Source organism: Mustela nigripes, chromosome 3 (genome assembly GCF_022355385.1).
Source record: "Mustela nigripes isolate SB6536 chromosome 3, MUSNIG.SB6536, whole genome shotgun sequence".
Taxonomy (NCBI): Eukaryota; Metazoa; Chordata; class Mammalia; order Carnivora; family Mustelidae; genus Mustela; species Mustela nigripes.
In genome coordinates this window covers 193,430,285-193,450,771 of record NC_081559.1, presented here as the reverse complement: position 1 = coordinate 193,450,771, position 20,487 = coordinate 193,430,285, and the positions used below count along the sequence as shown (strand labels likewise).

At 55.1% G+C, this 20,487-nt stretch overlaps 1 protein-coding gene across 1 annotated transcript in view; it reads left to right on the top strand.

Moving 5' to 3' along the window:
• The window catches only part of COL22A1 (collagen type XXII alpha 1 chain), a 236,498-nt gene that overhangs the window by 16,363 nt on the left and 199,648 nt on the right, over positions 1 to 20,487 (top strand). The window contains exons 2-3 of the mRNA XM_059395531.1: positions 4,593 to 4,743; positions 8,354 to 8,920. Coding sequence (XP_059251514.1) covers positions 4,638 to 4,743; positions 8,354 to 8,920 — 673 coding nt within the window. The 5' untranslated portion in view covers positions 4,593 to 4,637. The remainder of the gene's footprint in view (positions 1 to 4,592; positions 4,744 to 8,353; positions 8,921 to 20,487) is intronic.

Sequence of the window (20,487 nt, the reverse complement as noted above, 5' to 3'; positions counted from 1 at the left end):
TTCGAATCTAGGAAGTAGGCTTTCCAGCACTTTCCTGGCTCCCCAGTTGGGCTTTTGAGCAACCTGGCAGAGAGGAGGCCACCCAGCTCCCTCTTCCCCATCTGACCAACAGGTGCAGCTGACATCACCAAATGCCCAGCAGGTGAGCCTTGGAGGCTCAGAGCTCAGTGGTCGGACGCCCTGCGCCATGCTTTTATGTCTCCACCAGATTCCTGCCCAGAGCATTGCCCGTCACCCTGGCAACATATCAGCAGCCCCTCCCCCCACTCCCACCACACAGTGGGCAGGGGCCAGGCCCTCTGTGCAGACCCAGTGCGCTGTCTGCCTGGGCTGCCTTCCAATGCGCCACATCTCATCTTCTCCCTTTAAACTGCGTTCTGCTGTGTCTTCCCCCTCTCCCCGGGGCCCTGGATGGGGAGCACTGGTTACTATGGCAATGGGCTGGCTTGTGGCAGGAACTCAGCTCAGCAAATTAATTGCTGGACTTTTGGAGACTAATGGCCAAGCTCTGCCTCCCAGGGACAGGGTGTGGCCTGCATCATGCCAGCTGGGCAGCTGAGCCCAGGAAAGTGCTCAGAGCCTGGAGAGAGAGAGAGAGAGAGAGAGAGAGAGAGAGAGATGGGATCATGGCACCCATGCTTGCTGGGGTTGCCACCAAGGTGGGCTGGGGAAGGCGGGGACATGGGTTCTCCCAAATCTTGCCTTTCTTGCACACTTGGTCTATGCTAGCCTCTGGGCTTTGCACTTCGCAGAAGGCATGTGTAACCCTCATAGCCCTCTCACGCCCTTTTTATGGGGGTGCATTGCTCTTTCCTGTGGCTACGGAAGAAAGCTGGGATTCTGTACCAGTCCTGCCTCCTCAGTGGGCATTTTGTTGTGAACACTCCATGTACATTCCCGCGAAGAAGGTCGTTCTGTTCTCTGCCTCCTCTTCCAGAGGATGGAGGCACAAGGAGCATTTCCTAACTCACCCCACGAAGCTAGCATTAGTCTTCCCCAAAATAGGCAAGGACCTTCCAAGAAAAGAAAAAGACTAATGTCTCTCATGAATATAGATGCAAAAGTCCTCAACAAAATAGTAGAGAATTGAATACAAAAACATGTACAGAAGGAGTTCGATACCATAGACAAGCAGGATTTCTCCCAGGTCCGCAAGGCCGGTTCACCATCTGAAAACTCGATGAATGGACTGATTGCACCAGCTTCTTTTCCCTCTGGTTATTATCGGGTTTCTCCCCCGTCCTTACCCCATGGTAAGGGGTAACTCTCTTCTTTCCTGGGCGATCAGAATTTGGGTATTCGCTATATACTTTGCCTGTTCCCCACATTGTTTCTGTGCTTAGGTAGGAGTGTTGGGCCAGCTGGGTTCCAACACCTGGAGAGAAGCCACATGGCCAACGACGAGGAGCTGGCCTGTGGTTGGATTGCCTGGTACTGTGGCCTGTGGAGTCCCAGGCCAGTTGCTAAGCCCTTTGCACTGAGTTTCTTACTCAGCAAACTGTACCTGCTGATACCCGCTCTTCAGATTCAATGAGTTCTTACCTGGGGAACCCTGGGTGGCTCCCGGTGCTTCGAAGGATGTGGTCCTTGGTAACAGTGACCATGGGAGAGAGTGTGGGCTCTGGTGTCCTCCGGGCCTAATGCCAGCCCAGCTCTGCCATTATCAGCCACGGGCACCGAGTGACATTGTGCTGCAGGCACAGGCCAGGCTCACGACTGGTGAGGTGGGGGAACAGGGCAGCTCGCAGGTTTGCTGAGACCTCAGGGAGGAGGTCGGGGAAGGCACCGCGCTTACTGTGCACACTGTCAGCACACTCTCTGCCTGTACTCTAGTAGGGAAAAACAGGACTGTAGATTTTTAACTCCACAAGTCCTTCCTGGGCCCAGTTGGGGTACCTGGCCAGCTGGGGAGAGGGATAGCACAGACACCCTCCAGGAGAGCTTATAGTCAAGGGGGGACTGTCTCCGAGCACCTTGGGTGGGCTTTCACACACCAGCAGGGTGTGCCTGGGGCAGTCTCCCCCACTCTGCGCCTCGGTCATGGGGGATGTCACAGGCCACCCCTTGGGGTTGTTGTAAGGATGAAAAGGTGAGATATGTAGAGCATAGAGGTTCTCTACCAATGCCAGGCTTTACCCCAGGAGAAGGACCCTGTGGATGGCCAGTGACCTCAAGAGATAGGCCTGGGAAGGAGTCTTCTCTGGCTCACATCAGCCATGTGGCCCTGAGAGTAGTTGAGACATTGGGCTAAGGACTGTTTGTTCATTTTAGTGTTCCATCCCTACAACAATCCCTGCCACAATCCAGTATGAGGTAGGGTCTGTTATTATGCTTTTTGGTACGTGGCCTTTGTCATGTTGAAACTTTCTTTATCGTCTAGTGTACCAAGTGTTTTTATCGTGAAAGGGAGTAAGATTTTGTCAGTGCTTCTGTACCATTGGGTATCACCATGTGTCTACTTTGGCTCTCTTGGTTCAGTGTGACTCCTGGGTTGATTTTTGGATATTGAACCAGCCTTGCATTCCTGATGTGAATCTCACATGGTCACTGAGTATGACCCTTTCAGTGTGCTGCTGAATTCATGTTTCTAGTCTCCTGTTAAGTATGTTCACATCTCATTCATAGGGGATGTAGGTCTGCAGTTTTCTCTTTATTTATGTATGCATTTGGGAAGATGCAGAAACCTGGAGAGTACAGCCCAATTTTGCCCTGCTTCCACCCAGTTTCAGCAATGAGGGAAACAGCCACATTTCTTGAGCCCTGAAATATAATGGATGCAGTCCACATTCTTATTTATTAGTTGGTTAAAAGAAGTGACGGCTCAGTGGTTGTTGTTAATATTTGGATTTGCTGTGTCCACGGAGGTCCTGGAAAGGGGGTGGGCTCAAAGCCCGGGGGGGTCTGAATTCAAGTTCTGGTCCCTCCTTGGTGACCTGGGGACGGACAAGTATCCTCTCCATCTTAGTTTCCTCCTTTGCTGAGGGGAGGCGATGATGCCTGCCTTGGAGGTCGTGTGAGTTCACTGGACAATCAGGAAGTGCCCAGCACCGGGCAGATAGTACATAGCCGCTCTTCAGTGACTTTCCCAGCTCTTTGAATATGTCTGTGTTCTTCTGATGAAGGGCCCCTTCCACCTCAGATAATAACCTGACTGTGTCACTGACTGTTAAATCTAGTCTTTCTTTGTCAAATGCCCACCGTGTGCCAGGAACTGGTCTGGGTTCTGGGCAGCAGAATATACAAGACAGACAAGACTGTGCTTTCCTATAGCTTTGAAGGATGAGGGGGTGGGCAGCCCACTGGACTTGCTGACATTCTATGTCTCTCTCCCCTTGGACCCTCCAGTCCTGACCTTGGCCTCTGCCCCTCCATGTACTGTTTTTGGAAAGTGCCTTTCTTCTCACTCCTGTGGCTGCCTCCTGAGTGTGATACTTCCGGAGTGTTGTCAGGTGGGCTGTATATACTCCGTGAGCTTGTATGGGGACCGTTAGTGATGAGGGCAGTTTGCCTAGAGGGTGCTAGGGACCCAGCAAAAATTCAGGCACCTGCCCGGGCAAGAGCCCACATACCTGTCCTGCCTGGGAGAAGTTCTCCTGGTGCCATCATGCCTGGGATCTCCTCTGGCACTTTGCCGATGCTGCTTCCTCTATCTGAAATGATCACCTGCTTTTTTCTGGTTGAGGCTTACTCAGTTTTCCAAAATTGACTCATCCAGGAGGACTGGCCTACCCCTGAAACGGTCACGTGACAACACTGTCCCAGTGTTCCCAGCAACCTTGGAATGTCCTTGTGCTGGTGCCCAGGGTCCATGCCTTACCTGTCTCCCAGGTGTCACTGAGTGTCCTTGAGGGTGGGGGTTCTGTGTCCCTCATCGGCCTGCCCTCAGCACCAAGCACATGAAGGCAACTGGTAAATACCTCAGAATTCTATAACCTGTTGTCCCTCTCTCGGATCTTGGCTTTAACAGTGACAACTACTTTTTGAAATGGACATCCCCGTGAAAATAAGATCTGCAGAAGGAGAAATACACTTTAGCTAATAAACGTCCCAGGGCAAAGGAATGCATAGAAAGCCACAAGCAACGTCTCTCCTGTAGAGCTGGCAGGTGGAGGGAATGGCGGCGTCTGTGCTGCCGGGGGTGCCGTGAGGGGAGGACCCCGGACACTCCTGTGTGGCCGCGGGCAGCAAGGGCCCGTACAGCCTCTTCAGAAAGAAGGCTGAGAATCTGCATCAGGCTCTTTTTAAAAGATTTCGTACGATGCCCTGAGTGCATCATATGAAACTAGTGCATTCCTGCCCTAGGAAAATAACTAAATATGGGCCACGATTTAGGCACCAAGATGTCCTCTTACAACGTATTAAACAAAGAAACAGCCTGTAAGTGCTCAGAAGCAGCGATTAGGATCAGAACACGGTGGTGGCCAAGGAGCGGCCTACATGGCCGGGAACAGCAGCTCGGAGGTCCTGAGTGTGCATCGGTTGAAGGCAGTTGGGAGACTGGGGTGCGGCCTTCTCCCACACAGGCCTAGGGCTGCTCCTTTGGGTTCCTGGCCCTGAAGCCCTTCTCTAAAGGTGTGTCCTTCTCCACACAGGGTATGTTCCAGTAGATCTTAACACCGTCTCTTCCTGGACAACATATGCGTGAGAGAGCCATGGCTGGCCTGCGAGGGGACGCCACGGCCTGTCTCCTGTGGATGCTGCTGCTGTGGCCTGGGGACAGTGGCTGCCAGGCCCAGAGGGCAGGTAGGGCCACCGTAGATTGAGCCGGGGCTGGGCCCCGAGCTGCCAGTGTCTGTGTCCACGCGTGAGTGCGTGCGTGCCTGTGTGAGCAGGGGAGTGGAAGTGAGTGCGAGTGTAAGCGTCTGAGGGGAGTGTGAGTGTGGGAGCGTGTGATGGAGCTGGAGGGAGCACATAAACGTGTGTGTATGAGCGAGAGTCTGAGGGTGTGTGTGACTGCGTGAGTTAGGAAATTGTCAGAGTGTGTGTATAAAAGTGGGAGTGCATGAGTGTGAATCAGCTTGTGGGGGTGTGCGTGAGAAAGTGTGTGAATGTGGGAGCTGGAGAGTGTATAAAAGTCAGTGTGTGCGTGTGAACGTCTGAGGAGGAGTGTGTGACTACAACTGTGGGTGTGTATGACAGTGAGCGTGTGTGTATAAGTGAGTACAGGAGTGTGAGAGCATCTGAGGGTGTGTGTGTGTGACTGAGTGTGGAAGAGAGTGTGTGGGACTGTGTCAGCATGTGTGTGAATGTGAGCATATGTGGAAGTGTGTGTGGGTGTAAGAGTCTGAGGGTGTGTGTGCGAGCGTGAGCGTGTGTGTGCGGGAGAGTGCAGAAGATCCGTGAGCTGTCGAAACCCATGTTCCGAGTGGACCATGCAGTGTGCCGTGAGCTTGGCTCTGTCAAGCGCTTGCAGGCTTCTGGGGACAGAGTGCTGGGCTAGGACCGTGTCACGTTGTCCTGTGAGGGCTTTGAGCACATTCTAGCAGAGATGGACGCACTGGAGGCCTCCGGGAGAGGCTGCCCGGACCCGAGGGAGAACACGCCTCTGGAGTAGATGAGGGAGGGGGAGTTCGTTGGAGAAGAGGCTCCCGGGCAGTAGGGGTGAGGCGTGATGGGACAGTGGTCAGCCCACCTGTCTGAGGGCCTCCTGGAGAAGGGGCGGTCGGTGTGGAGACACGAAGGAGGGCGCAGGTACATGAGCAGGTCACGGCACCCACACAGAGGCTGTGTGCCGGGCTCCTCGGGGCACAGGTGGACGCCTCTCTGGGACGGGCCCAAGGCGGGAGAGGGAGCACCTAGCTGCAAAATCACCCCCTTGTGCAGATGAGGAACCGAGGCTAGGATAGCCCAAAGCCCCCCCGCCCCGCAGCAGGTGAGGAGGGTGCCCCCAAGAAAGCACCCACCTGAGCCCATGCTGTGTTCCCCGAGCCTGCAGAGGAAACAAAACAAGAAACGCGGCCTTGTGCTTCTGCCTTGATTTTCCCAAGTCGCCTCCTTGCTTGAGGCTCTGAAAGCACGGCTAGCTGGAGAGACAGTTCTGACCATGCACAGCCTGGTCTTTGCGGGAGGGGAGCGGCATCAGGTTCTGTGTCCACAGAGATGAACCCAAGAGCCCACACAGCCGACACACTGGGAGGACACAGGGACCATCTCTTTCCGGCTCTCCTTTCACAGCCTGGAGAACAGCAGGCCAGAGGAGAGCTATCACCTGCTCTGCCCGTCGGGGAGCCGAGGGCACCCCCACCAAGGTCCGAGCCCTTCCTGCGAGAGCACACCTAATTCTCAGGCACGCATTGTGCAGTCTCCGCAGCCCCCAGCAGAGAACGTGCGGGATTGCAGAAGGGCCCCCGGGTGAGGCCTCGAGCCAATGAACCTTCTGCAGCCTGAACACAAATCTGCTCAAGGATTACAGCCCACAGGCGGGGCCCTGCTTGATCCACAGCAGCAATTACCTTGCACAGGCTGGGACATCATTGTCCCAAAGACAAAAGGATGACCTTCTGTGTCAAGGAGAAACACTCCCCAGGAATTATCTCTTGAGCCCACACATCTGGGCAAACATACTCGGAAAGTTCTAATCCTGTTAAGGAGCAATCCTGGGAAGGTGAGGATTCACCTACTCCCGAGAGCAGATCGAAACTTGCATTTTAGGAACTCAGGGTAAAAGTAGGTACAGAAAATTCACGAGTGGCACTGGGGTAGGGTGCGATGGGACTGTGTGTGTGCCTGTGTGTGTGTGTGTGTGTGTGTGTGTGTGTAAATACAGCGTTACTGTTTTCTGTGTTCGGAATTACTTCATTGCTTATAAATATAAAATCAGAAACACAAAATAATAACAGTTCTGCTTACCAGAGGTAAGCAAAGTTTCTTTTTGTAGGTCCCCTGATCCGTACAGACACAGTCCCACACACAGACATCACAATGACACGCAGCCTTTCACACCCGGCAAGACACTGGGAGAATGGGTCTGTGTCGGTAACTGAGGATTCCTTCAAGCCAGCAGTCCGCCGCTGCTGATTCCCAAGCCGTGTGAGCTCACGCGGGTGGTCGTGGGAGCGGTTCCGTAGGGGGAGCACAGAGCCGGCTCCAGGATTTTGCTTGCCAGGGCTGCATGAACTTCTCAGATAGCTTTAGAATTTTTTTCTTCGTCTTTATCTGATTGTTTTATTAGCATAAATCCCTGAATTTGGAAGTGTTGGGTCAAAAACACTGTCCTTAGTAAGGCTCCTAAATTCTGTAAATGGGTGTGACGGAGCCCAGGGCCTGCGGAAGAACAGGCGGCTGCCTTCTCTTGCACACTGGTGGTCGCGGGATTTTTTTTGTACTTTTTCCAACATGACAGCTTAACTAACGGGTTTTTTTTTTTTTTTAATTTTTTTGTAATTGTTGTTCTTATTTTGGTTTTACTAGACAAATGTTTTTGCTCCAGAGGCCTGGTCAGCTGCTGCTGGCGGTACAATCAAGCCTCAGATTCTGTAAAAGTCAAGAGTGAGGCTTCTTGATGGCTACATTTGTGCAGCTCTCTGGTGTTTGGAAACCCTTTTCCTCACCTCACCAACTGTGAAGTGGGGATGAGCAAGCTTGTGCACAGTGTTGTGCTGAGGATGAGAAATAAATTGTATAGGGTCCTCTTCTGTTCAACCAGAAGTTTTTAAAACTTTTAAACTTACAAAGTTTATAAAAATAGAAGTGTATTATATGTTAAAATATGCAATCTTTATAAAGCATTGTAGAAGTTCTGCAAATTTATACTTAAAATATAGGAATGCAGTATATTTTGTATGAATTATAATACTGGAATCCAGGAACTATTTAAACATCTAGCATGAGAGCACTGGCTAAATAAATTATGGGCTCTGAGCAATGTCATCTTGCAGCCATGGAAACCGGCATCGTCACACTGGAAAAGGGTTTCCAGCAACTGCCGGGTGTGGGGGAAACAGCAATGCACCAGTGCGTCTGGTATGGTCCCTAATAATTAGGTTTATACACTGTGGGCTAACAGCGTGACCTCTCTGTAGATGGAAACATAAGCAGTTAAAACATTCCTCCGATGGCCTTTTCTGAAAAGAGCATGTGTTCTTTGCAGTGGGTTTAAAATACAAGTCGCTGGGTGACCAAAACAAAAGCTATTGAAGAAATTGATAGAGCGGCGTTCTGTGAGCATTGGCTACTTCCATGCAAGAACACATATTGGCAGCCGGACCCCACAGCAGCCGTGGGGACACTCGTCATCAGAAACCAGTTCAGAAAGCGAGGTCCTCCCCCCACTCCACTAGGGTGACCTTTCCGAATCTCTGTGCCCCAGGTCACCCTTCCTCTTCCTCTTCCTCCCCCCACCCCACCCCTGCAGGTTGCAAGACTGTCCACTACGACCTGGTCTTCCTCTTGGACACGTCCTCCAGCGTGGGCAAGGAGGACTTTGAGAAGGTCCGGCAGTGGGTGGCCAACCTGGTGGACACCTTCGAGGTGGGCCCGGACCGCACGCGCGTGGGGGTCGTGCGCTACAGCGACCGGCCGACCACCGCCTTCGAGCTGGGCCTGTTCGGCTCGCGGGAGGCGGTCAAGGCGGCGGCGCGGCACCTGGCCTACCACGGCGGGAACACCAACACCGGCGACGCGCTGCGCTTCATCACGCGCCACAGCTTCTCGCCGCAGGCCGGCGGCCGCCCCGGGGACCGCGCCTTCAAGCAGGTGGCCATCCTCCTGACCGACGGCCGCAGCCAGGACCTGGTGCTGGACGCCGCGGCCGCCGCCCACCGCGCCGGCATCCGCATCTTCGCCGTGGGCGTCGGGGCGGCGCTCAAGGAGGAGCTGGAGGAGATCGCCTCCAAGCCCAAGTCCGCCCACGTCTTCCACGTGTCCGACTTCAACGCCATTGACAAGATCCGGGGCAAGCTGAGGCGTCGCCTGTGCGAAAGTGAGTGTGCGCAGGGCGTGGGGCCCGAGCAGAGGGGAGCCCCCAGCTGCCCGCTGGCAGGTGGCAGGGCTGCGCGGAAGCGCGTGGGCCAGGGGCTCGGTCACGGAGGAAAGCGAGAACCAGTCTGGCATGTAGCCCTGCTGTGCCCAGGAGGGCGCACAGCTGGGTCGGCGCACACCTGGGTCCTCTCTGGGCCCCGCCTCCAGGGCACCGGCGGGAAGGAAATTAAAGAGGGCTGGCTTCTCGGCCCCACCCACCCCGAGACGCCGAGAGGCTTGAATGCCGGGAGTCTGATCTCCAGTTCTGTAGGGGAACGCATCTGCTCCCCTACAGGCTGCCCAAGTCGGAGCCCCGGCTCGCAGAGCCCTTCGGGAGCACATGGCAGGTGAACGCTAGCAGGCCCCTTTCTTCTTCCAGGGGACCGCGGGGACGGGGTGGTGTAAGGTAGTGGGCACAGATAGGCTTCTGGACTGTAGCCGTGATCCCCAGGGAGCCGTTTGGAGATGGTTGGGCCCAGCTTATCCCAGAGGCCAAGTGCTGTTGACCTGGCGCCCTCTGAGATAACCCGAGGCCGTCTGGAATCTGTGGACTGTGGCTGGTTATGGGCCAGCGGGGAGGTTGGGCCCAGGCAGGGAGCTGACAGCCCCCGGGCTTCTGACCCTGAAGGCTGACCTCCAAGAACCTCGGGTCATTCTCAGGACAGCCTGCTGCACAGGACAGGGAGGGTGAAGTGGGTTTTTGTGCACCAGTCTTTGTCCAGCTTCTGTTCTGTCTGCTTCATGGGGATGACAGTTGTTCCTTCTGGGTCATGAACAATGTTCGGTATCCCCCCCGCCCCCCCCCCCCCCCCCCGCTCCAGGGCCAGCAGGGGGGGGCTGGGAGCAGGGTCTCTGCCTCTGTCTTGCCGGCTGCTTCCGGGGACTGAGCCTGAAGCTCAGAGCGTCACAGCTCGCCGGGGACAGGGAAGCCGTGGGGCTGTGGCCGGTGGCGGGAGCAGTGGGGCGTGACTTGGCAGAGCAGCAGGGGGCCTGGTCGCAGGGACAGTCCTGGCTTGCAGCCCTGGGAGAAAATGCCTAAACTGTGTCTAGCACCCGATACCCTCAGGCTCCGGACCACTCCGTGGCTCACTTAATCTCTACTTCTACTTATTTATTCATAGATACTAATTGGGAATCTAGTTTTTTGTGTGGCCTTGTGCTGATTTCTGGGCCTTTTGAAAAAGACAAAACTCTTGCTCTTGGAGTATTCATAGTCCAGATGGCAAAAGAGACACATAAAAAGGGACATAATACTGTGGTTGTGACCTTAATAAAGGTCACAGAATCTCACGGTGTCCTCTTGTGGTTGTGTTTGGTGATGACCCTGAGAATGAGGGAGGGCTTCCTGGAGGAGGACACGCCTGAGCTGTATGTTGAGGGATTGAAGGACGGCAAGACACAGTCAAGGAAGTGTAATGGGCCCAGTGGCTGCGGTCACATTGGGGACTGGGGTTGGTGGCTTTGTATGATCGTCACGTTCTCAACAGAGGAGGGCTTGGGTGCTAAGATCAGGTGTGGAAGGGTTTCGTGTAGGGGTATGACACCATCAGATCTGTGAGAATGGAATGCTGACAGGACAGCAGGACCCAAGGAAACTCTTTACAGGACTGTAGGAGAAATTCAGAGGACGAACAGTGCTGGGGGTGGACGGAGCCCTGAGGGCTAGCCCCCGTTCCACAGATGATGAAATAGATGCCTGAGAGCTAAGGGAAGGAAAGCCTCTGGTAGTGTGCGAGGCATCGGCTGTGAACATTCACTTGACCCTCATTACAACCACATAGATTATGGTGACCTCCTTCTCACAGATACGAGCATGCAGCCTGCTGAGGTCCCGGGAGGGGCAGCTGCTAGGCCCTCTGCAGAAAACCAGAGGGATGCTGTAGCTAAGACGGGAGAGGGCAGGAAGGCAGGAGACAGAAGCTGGGAGGGCCAGGGCTCAGGACTGACCTCTGGGGTGATGAGAGCCAGACCAGACACCGGGCCGTAGGCCAGCCAGGAGGCAGAAGTCCAACATGCCGGTGCAGGGGTCTCTGTACCTGCTGTGATCCCAGAACACTTTAATTCAGGGAGGTCCTCTAGCCCCTGCCCACTGGCATTTTACTATCCTGCCAGCCTTGGGTCAGATGGTTCTAGGTGTTGGCCAGGCAGAATCTAAATTTTAGAGAACTTCTGTGCTCAGGGCGTGGTTCTGGGAATGGTGGGGACAGCTTCCAAGAGGTGAAGTCACGGGACTTGCTGCCCAGGTAATAGACGGGCAGGGCTGGGGACAGAATCTAGGCCGTCAGCCTCCACGTGCAGGCCTCCTGGTGCTCACCGACCTCTGTTCGGAGTCAGGGACTGTGCTTTCCATCATAGGCAGTAGAGGCCCCGCCGTAACTAGCTTGGGGAATAAAGTAAATTCATATCACACACGACAATAAAGGTCAGAGGTTAGGTAGGCTTGAACAATGAGGCTGGGGCTCATTCCACTCCTTCCGTGTGGTTTCTCCTTGGTGTTAACTGTTCCTGGCAGGCTTGTATGTCTGGGTCCTAGCAGGCATGGGCCATGGCAAGGCACTGATGAAGAGACCAGTGAAGTCAAGGAGGGATACTGAGCCCCCAGGAATGGACAGTGGGAAAGGGGGCTGATGGCAAGAGCCCCATGAGATGGAAGGGGCTGGAGTCTCCTCGGCGAGGACAGCTGCTGCCTGGGTGGTGGCCTAGAGGGAGCAGGAAGGAAGCCCCTGCCCTCTCTCCCTCCCCTCATCTCCCCTCTCCCCCAGCCTAAGCCTGTCTGACAGCAGCCCATAAGGGGTCCAAGTGATGGCGTCCCAGGGGCCAGCCTCCTGGGGCGGGAGGGCAGAGGAGGCGAGAACAGGTGTGGGAGGGCACACTGGGAGTCCCTGTTGTGAATCTTAGGGCCAGGAGCCATGAGACCATGGCCCAGAAGGCCTGGATTTGGTCTGACAGACAAGTGTGGGCCTGCGGCTCTCCCCAGACCAACAGTGTGGCTTTGGAGTGGAAAGAAGCTGACTGTTTGGGGCCGAAATCACATGACCCCAACCTTGTCACCATGCCCACTCCACTCCCTCAAGGAAAGGGGTTTGACCCACGCAGAGTCACTGGGGGCCATGACCAAGAAAAGGGGGACCAGATGCCAGCCAGCCGGGGACACCGCATGTCCCCCGTGATAACATTAAGAAAACTCCCCGTAGCCAGGCTCTTCCAAAAACCTAAATAGATGTAAGATGTAAGTTATGCTCAGTCGTCTAGAGGGAATCCGTTTTTGTAAATACAGCTGTAAGCTGACTACAGGCCTGCTCGGTTCTGGTAACAAATGAAACAAAATCCCCTTACAATTGCTTCAATTAGAAAGAAAGCAAAACAAAACAAAATAGCTAACAGTAACATACTAAAATATATATGGTAAGATGAAATCAAGGAGCATCACAAAACCAAAGCTTCACACGACCAGAAATCCCTGCGCACACCCGGGATCTCTCTGGGTGACTTCAGAACCCAAACCGGGGCTCTCTGGAACGGGAGCATTATTCGATGGTCTGGAAAATCACAAACAGCGTGGGGTGCTTGGTGTGGCTGTCCTTCAGTTCCGTCCAGCCTAGTGACTCCCTCATTCAACAGGGGTGCGGGGTCGTAGTCGTCGGACTTGATCAAGTCATTCATTCACGCAGTCTTCAACCCAGCAGACATTGTAGCAATGGCGCATTCATTCACTCATTCATTCACGCAGCAACCGCAGCACACCGAGTGACTCCCTGCTGGGGCCCTTGCTGGGTTTCAGGATGCAGTGAGGGGTCTGACATTCTCCTTCCCTCGAGAAGCTTTTGTCTACTCAGGGCAGCAGGAACGTGGCAGCAGCTAATTACACGACGGCATGTGGACGCTGATTACCACCCGCAGCTTCACGTGTCTAGTTGTTTATCTGCCTGGGGTCTGCCTTCGTACACAAGAACAAGCTTCACGGGGGCCAGGTCTGTTCCTTGCGGTTTCCGGGTGCCCGGAACAGGGCTTGGGGTGTAAAGGAGCCTCTTAAATGTTGCTCAAAGGAAATCGGGTGGGAAGCTGGGTTCGTGCCGTGCTTCTGTTGCTGTGGGCATGTTAGAGGTACGTGTGCAACGATCCAGCCCCTTCCAAACACAGAAGTTAGGAGTATTCCGCAAACCTGAAATCAAACCCGACGTGACCTGAAATATTGAACTTATCTATCTATTGATGAGCGGAGATAAATGGTTCGATTCTGAAGGTGATGAGTGTCTGGAAGAGGCAGGCTGGCTGGGATGGGCAGAATCATGCCGGACATGTCCCCCTGCTCTTCGGGTGGGACAGATGCACAGGGGCGGGACCCTGACGGGGCTCCGCCGGAGTGAACGGAACCAGGAAGTCTGCTGTTCTCCGAGCACCAAACGCTGACAGCACTTCGCATTCCACTCTCTCCCTGCTCCTCACCCAGCCCCAAGGGGATGTTGATGCTGAGTCCTGCACCCAGGGAGTGATGCTCCAGCCCTGTGCCTGCCAGCATGGGTGGGCCTTGACTAGTCAGGTGCTGGTCTAAACCAAGAAGTGCCACAGGGACTGTACACACCAGCTTTTGTAGGCAGGATGACCAAGAACGCGTTTCATGAATAGCTTTGCTATTGATTACGTATTTAAATATAAATATTTGGGGAATTTAGGGATTCATACAATATATTAGTAAAATTAATCTTACCTGTTTCTTCTACTTTTTCAAACTCAGCTGCTAGAAACTTTACTATTAGGTCCGGAGTCCACACGTGTGGCTCCTCCCCCTCCTCCCCCGCCCTCCCCATCGTGCTGTGGCCCCGAGCTGAGCGGAGGTCCAGTTGCATGCAGAGGCAGTGCTTTTCCATCCAGCGCTTGGCTGGAGAAGGGTGGGAGCGGCTCTGAGGGACAGCAGGCTCCCTGGGGCGGCCCTTCCAGGCGAGCGGAACCTCCCGGGTCAGTGCACAGGAAGTGAAGGGCCTGTGTCTGGGGTGGGGTGCAGCAGCCCCCCAGCCATGAGACAGTGTAGGCTGGGGCTCTGGGCAGTGGCTGGTCTGGTCTAGAAGCCCAGCTGAGAGTGACCAGGTGAGCTGAGAAGGGGGCGCTGTGGGAGCAGGAATGGGCCCGAGATCGGACAGATTCCTTGGGGCGGCCATAGTGGAGGTTTCTCTGTCCAAATGCCCCAGGGCCACCCGTGTGGAATGCTCGACCAAGAGCTCCATTCGAATTCTAGCTGCGTAACCTACCACCTGCACGTGGCTGGCAGTAGGATACCCTACTTCTACTGTTTTGGGTTCTGGCCCCTTTGTGACTTAGCCTGTGTGTACCCCCTTTGTCAGAATCCTTGTCAGGTCGGCTAGCACTGGGATTACCGAGCATCAGTGAGGACTGGGTTCGACTCACTCCCCCAGTGGCCCAGCAGGCAAAAGGCAGCCCTGGGAGCTGAACCCTGTCCTGTTTGCCCCAGGTCCTGAGTTCCTTCCAGTAAGTTGGGGTATTTAGGGAGCATTTTTCAACCCTCCATGTCGGGGATGTCTCCCCAAATTCCCAACACGGGGTTCCTGGTTCCTCCTGTTCTGTGGATGGCCCTGAGGCACAGGGGGTCTACACAGCTTGCCCGGGATCCCAGGGAGACAGGGGTTCTGTGTCCATTCGCTTCAGCGCCCACCGCTGGGAGTCAGGCTGCTCAGGCTGTCCCGCTGCCATCCTTTGGAGTTTTGATACTGAACCGAGCTGGTGCCCCATACCGGCCTGGCTCACACGGTGAGCAGCGGCTGCGTGCTGAGTCCTTGACTGGAGCTCACAGTATGTGGCTCACTGGTGCCCGGCCTCAGGCTCCTGCAGGGAGGGGCCCCTGTGTCATAACATCGGCTCCTGCCTCTGTGGCCTGAGCGGGTGCCCAGGGGCCGCAGTCTCAGCCTGGCTTCCTGCAGTGCATGGGGCGGAGGCTGGGACGGGCCCAGCCCCAGAGCCCTGGCTGTAATTAAGAACCTTCTCCACCCCAGCCTGGGTCGTGGCCACAAAACAACCTTTATATAGCGTATCGGGTGGCCGTGAGTGAGCCTGTGGAGCGCCGGCCGGCCACAGCTGAGACCTCCGCCTCCTTCTATTTCGGGGATGCCCGGCGGTGGTCCTCCCTCCCCTCTCCCCACGAGCAGGGGCACCATCCTGGGTTCCTGTCTTCCGGCTTTCGGACAGCTGCGCTGCGATGCAGGCGTGGGTTAGCGCCGAGGGGCCTGCCCCGTGCTCTGCGGTGCTCTGTCGTGTGACACGTGGGCACCCCCCTCCGTCTGCCTCTCTTGCTGGTGTGTTGGTGCTTAGCTGTGCTGCTGTCCCAGAGGGCGTCCAGGCAGCTGGAAGCTCTGTGTACCAGTATGGCAGAAGTGGGGGAGAGGGTGTGGGCAGAGGGGGACTGGCTTACCTCCTGTGGCAGGATGATTAGTTTTACTGTTCACCTGTGGCTCTTGCTAGAAAAAGGTCGGCATCCACACCCCAGCTCTGCATTTAATTAGTGGGCGCCTGCGTTCATTCGGCCCCCCTCCCCAAGTCTCCAGTCCCTGTTGTGAGGGGGAGCACCTCCTCACGACCCTCATCTGCTGTGACAGCACTGGGGCAGCCCAGCCCGGGGCGTTCTGGCCATCGAGGCCTTGCTGTGCTCTCAGGGGTGGTGATCAATGGGTATTTTCACCTTCTAAATGAATGAGTAATTAGGTTCACTTGAAAATGTGTCCTTTTTTTTTTTTTCTTTTAGTAGTGTATTATTGGCAAATAACACAACTTGTTGATATAATTGGGGACGGACAGCATAGACCTTTAAAGATAGCGTGTCGCAAGTGTGGGTGTTTGAAGGACTGTCTATAGTACTGGGCTATTTCTTCCAACACATTTTAACCAATGCCCTGTTCTATCCCAGACGTGGTTCTGAGGCACGGGCTCCTCCTTGAGTGAGACATCTGCGATTCTGCTTTTAGAGTGACATTCCCAGAGGCCTCTTGTGAAGAACTGAGCTGAGCTTGGGGTGACAGGCAGCAACAGTCCACATCCCAAGTTCCAGGCAGAGGCAGCGGTGCAAGCCAAGGGCCTGGGGTAGGCGTGCGCTCTGAGTGCTGGGAGGGGAGCGTGACAGGACAGAGTTGGTATCCTCCACTTCGGGAGGTGGACACTGAGGCTTGGTTTGCTGGCTTCACGTTCCCAAGTTTGTGGAGAAGAAGGAATCCAGCCACGAGTCTTTTTTTTTTGCCGGAAGCTGAGTCCACCTCAAACCCCTAGAATAAACGGTCCCCTTGAAGACCCAGCAATAAGGCCCAAGGGAAGGGCTTTGGGGCCGTCTGTTGGCACACCGGGTGGCACCGCCAGCCTCAGAATTTCTTTGGAGCCCATCTCCTCTGAACCGGAGTCTTACAGCCATCCAAGAAGGCACAGCCGATAGCTGGTCTTGTCCCCAGTGACCAGTTCTTCCTGCGTCTGCCTCCATTCCACGTCCCTCTGCCTGCCCAGAGGCTAGTGGTGAGGTCCGGACACACACACACACACACACACACACACCTGGGAATGCGTGTGTGGCCACCAGACCCAGCTTGTCCTCCGTGTGGACCCAAAGGCCCGGGAGGAGTCTGTGGCAGCCTGAGCTGTGGGTTGGGAGCTGCCACGTGGATGCCTGTGGCTGGGTCCTTGGACCGCATCAGCCTCAAGAAGCAATTCCGCCCGGGGCCCGCCCTTTGCCTAAAGGTCACCGGGAGTTCCTCCTGGGAAAACTTGTTATGATCGAGCTCACCCCCTCGAAATAGTAACTGGGCTACTTAATTCTGATTATGTGCTAGCAAATGTTATTAGACAGTGACTAAAATGATGAAAAACTGAAAGCCACCCATCAGTTGCGCATAATTGGCCGACATCGGGGAGAGGGGCTGTCTCCCAGCTGTGCCCAGCCAGGCCCGTGGCTGGAGAGGATCCCTGGGAGCTGTTTGGAGCATGTACCTGCCCGATTCCTGTCTCCTCCTCAACCCGAGGAACTCCTGTGTCAAAACCACCATTCTGGTGGGGCATGAAATGGGGGCACCATTCTGCCCCCGCTGTCCTGCTGCAGTGGGAGGGGTGTGTGCCCGCATACCCTCCACTCTCTGAACAGAGCACCCCCCACTGCTGGGTCCTGGCTTCCCGTGATGGTGCCATACCGTTTCCCCGTGCAGAACCCTGTGTGTGCCCGTGCACGTGTGTTCCTACGGGCTCTTCCCCTCGACAGTGAGGAGCCGTCAGGGTGGTCACACCTTGCCCTAGCCGGCAACCGGCACGCCCAGCTCTGCTAGGCGTATATGAGCTAGAACATGCCAAAAATCAGAGTACCCAAACCTAACCTAGCGGGATCTGAGCTCCCTGTCCAGGAAGGGACCCCAGCCGAGACTCGAAGTTCACGGATCGGGAGCTCTGGGCAGGACACTGGCCTGTTCAGGCAGACGGGATCCTTCTGGATCGAATGCAGGGGGCAGCTGACAATGGCCCTCAGGGCCCCCCTGCCCAGGCACTGGTTGTTAGAATTGAGTGTTGTGAGACTACAGCTTGTCAGCTTGTTCACATACCTTGTGTGGCTGTGTTCACACCACGACCTCAAGCCGAGGACTCTTGACAGAGGCTTTGCGTGACCCACAAAGGCTGTTTGCAGTCTGACCCTTTGCAGAAAAAAGCTTGCTGACCCCTGACAGTGCGTTCTGATGGGATGGCTGGAAATCTGAAGTCACTGCTGTGAACTCTGTGACCCTAGGGTAATTTATGAGACTTCGGCTTCCTCCTTGGATGCTCAGTGGGGTGGGGAGTTCCCTTTAGAGGCCCCTCTACCCTCTCCTCAATGTCTTGGTCACCATCATGCTATCCCCGCCGTGTGCTGCTGTTGTGGATGTTTTCTGTTTGTCGTTTTGAGGGTCACCCAAGATCTTTAGGAAAACTTCCCACCCTCCCTGGCCTCAGACAAGGATTCGTGTCCCAACTGGAGCAGACGGGTCCCGGGGTCAGGTACGAGTCAGCATCATTCCCTGGCTGCTGCCGGGCTGGAGGACCTCGGGCCAGCCCCAGCACCCTTTCCTGGTGCCATGCCACGTAAGCATCCACATGGGCGTGGGCGTCCCGTTGACTGGGACCAGGTCATGCCAAGCATTCCAGCTCATGGAGGCCGGGCTCTGTGGTTCCCACAGTGGTTTTCATATAGGGTTGATAAAGGGATAAAGTATGGTGGCCACAACTAGATTGGCACTACTTGCAAAAGGCGCGTATTCATACACATGGTCTGTATGTCTGTGTATAAGTACACACCCATGTCATTAAAGACACAGAGAAATCCTGCACTTCTGAGTGACTCACATGTCCTACAGCTGACCCTGTTCTAGTTGAATGTCCATCCCACTTGCCAGAGGACAGGCGGGACACGGAGCTTACACAGTGTCCAGGGGCTTTCCAAGAAACGCGGCCGATGAATTGCAATGCTTCTGGCAAAACTTCACACTTACTAGAAGACTGAAGGAAATCCACTGTCAGCGCAGTGTGTTCTAGGTGACTGGAACTGCTTGTGCTGCACAACGTGTCTGTCTCTGTCCTTTTAATTACAGACTCTGGCTTCTCTGAGTTTAATCCACCCACCCCTCCCCCGCATAAACGCAGACACTGAAACACAAGGCACACACGCACACACACGATGGCTCAGACGCACACACGCACACACATGCTGGCTTGGACACACACGTGTATATGTACACACATGCACACACATGCTGGCATGGACACACATGTATATGTACACGCACACATGCACACACACATCACACTGGCTCAGACTCACACACATGAGCTCGCTCAGATGTACATCATGTGTGTACACACTTACATGCACACACGCACGCACAAACACACACACACACACACACACGTCTGCTGTTTACCAGCTGTGTGCGTCTGGGCAGAAGACTTGCCCTCAGTTTCCTTCTCTGGAAAGTGGTATGCAGGAATCTCCCACATTCGCACATTGCAAAGATCCTGTGCCTGCCTGTAGCTTGCACAGCCTGAGTGACTGTAGACCTTGTCCCCACTGTCCCCACATTCGCGGCCTCAGAGAGGCATCTGCCAGAGCCCTGAGAAGACACACGACTGGCGAGTAAAGGTGCAGGAGGCCAAGCCCCCGTCAGCTCCTGGGGCTGTTCCCTCATGCCTGGCGTCATTGGTGCAGAAATGTAGTCCTTGCAAATGAAAATCAGCCGTGTCGCACTACCTCTCTGCACACCTAGAGGTAAAATGGACTACAGAGGTCTGCCCCTGTCACAGCAGGCTGAGGAGGTGGGAGAAATGGGGGGGATGGGGGCCCTGGCTGGGGGTTTGGGTTGGAGGCAGGCCAGCTTCTCACCCTCCTTCTTGCTTTGTGTGAGAGTGACTGCGCAGTCCACACGCAGGGAGGGTGACTCGAAGCCTCTCAGTGGGAACACGACTCGGCAGCCGACTCACACAGCTCATCAGCCCATTTCACACATTCCCTTGTCTCGAGGTGGGCAACAGGGCCTGGCTCAGGGCATCGAAGGCACCGCGGTCCACAAGACGTTTGTTCATCGGAAGCCTCAAAGGGCCTTATGCCTCTAAAAAAGTTTTTTTTTTAATAAAAAAGAATACCTTGTCGTCACCAGAAGTGTTACAGACAACAGGAAAATAGGTGAGCAGGGGAGTGGGAATGAGGAGAGCCCCCATGGGCTGCTCTGGCCTCCGGGCCCAGGAGCTTGAACAGGTGCGGGGGAGAGAACCAGCAGGTGGTCGCCCGAGGGGGGTCGCGGACGGTGAAATGGGTGCAGGGGATGAAGCGTACCAGCGTCCAGTTGTAAAGTCCAGAAGTCATGGGGATGAAGGTCCCGCACAGGGACCACGGTCCGTATTGCGTAATAACCGTGTGTGGTGACAGGTGGTGACTACACGTACCACGGCGATCGTCTCCTAATGCATAAAGATGTCAAATCCCATGCTGTACACCTGAAACTGACCTAATACTATATTTCAACTATACTTCCGTTTTTAAACATTGGGGAAAAAAACGAAAAGGAAGAGGAACCCAGAAAGCCCTCAGTGAGGACCTGTTAAAACTCTGGGGTATCGAGGATTTTCTCTTTCCCCACCCCCTTCCCTCCCTGCCTCCTTTCTTAGAAGCCTGGAGCTGACGTCCTGGGTTTGCCATCCGTCCCCTCCCCACTGATTATGTAACCCTGCGCTTGGTTTCTCCGTCCGCACGATGGCTGTTACTAATATCAGTCCCTCCCCGCCCCGTGCAGATTATGTAGAAAACGCTCCGGGCAGCGTCTGGCCCAGAGAGGAGCCCCTGGCCCAGAGGGAGTGTTGGACACATGCCCACAGCCGCTCTTCTCGGCTGCCCGTGTGCCCCCCGGGAAAGTCGCGTAAGCGCTCACCTGGGACACGGGGATGAGAAACCCATCTGATAGCTTTGCTACGGGGTTGTCTCCTCATCCGTTCAGGAAATCCTGATGAAATGCTTCCCAGGAGCCGGAATCT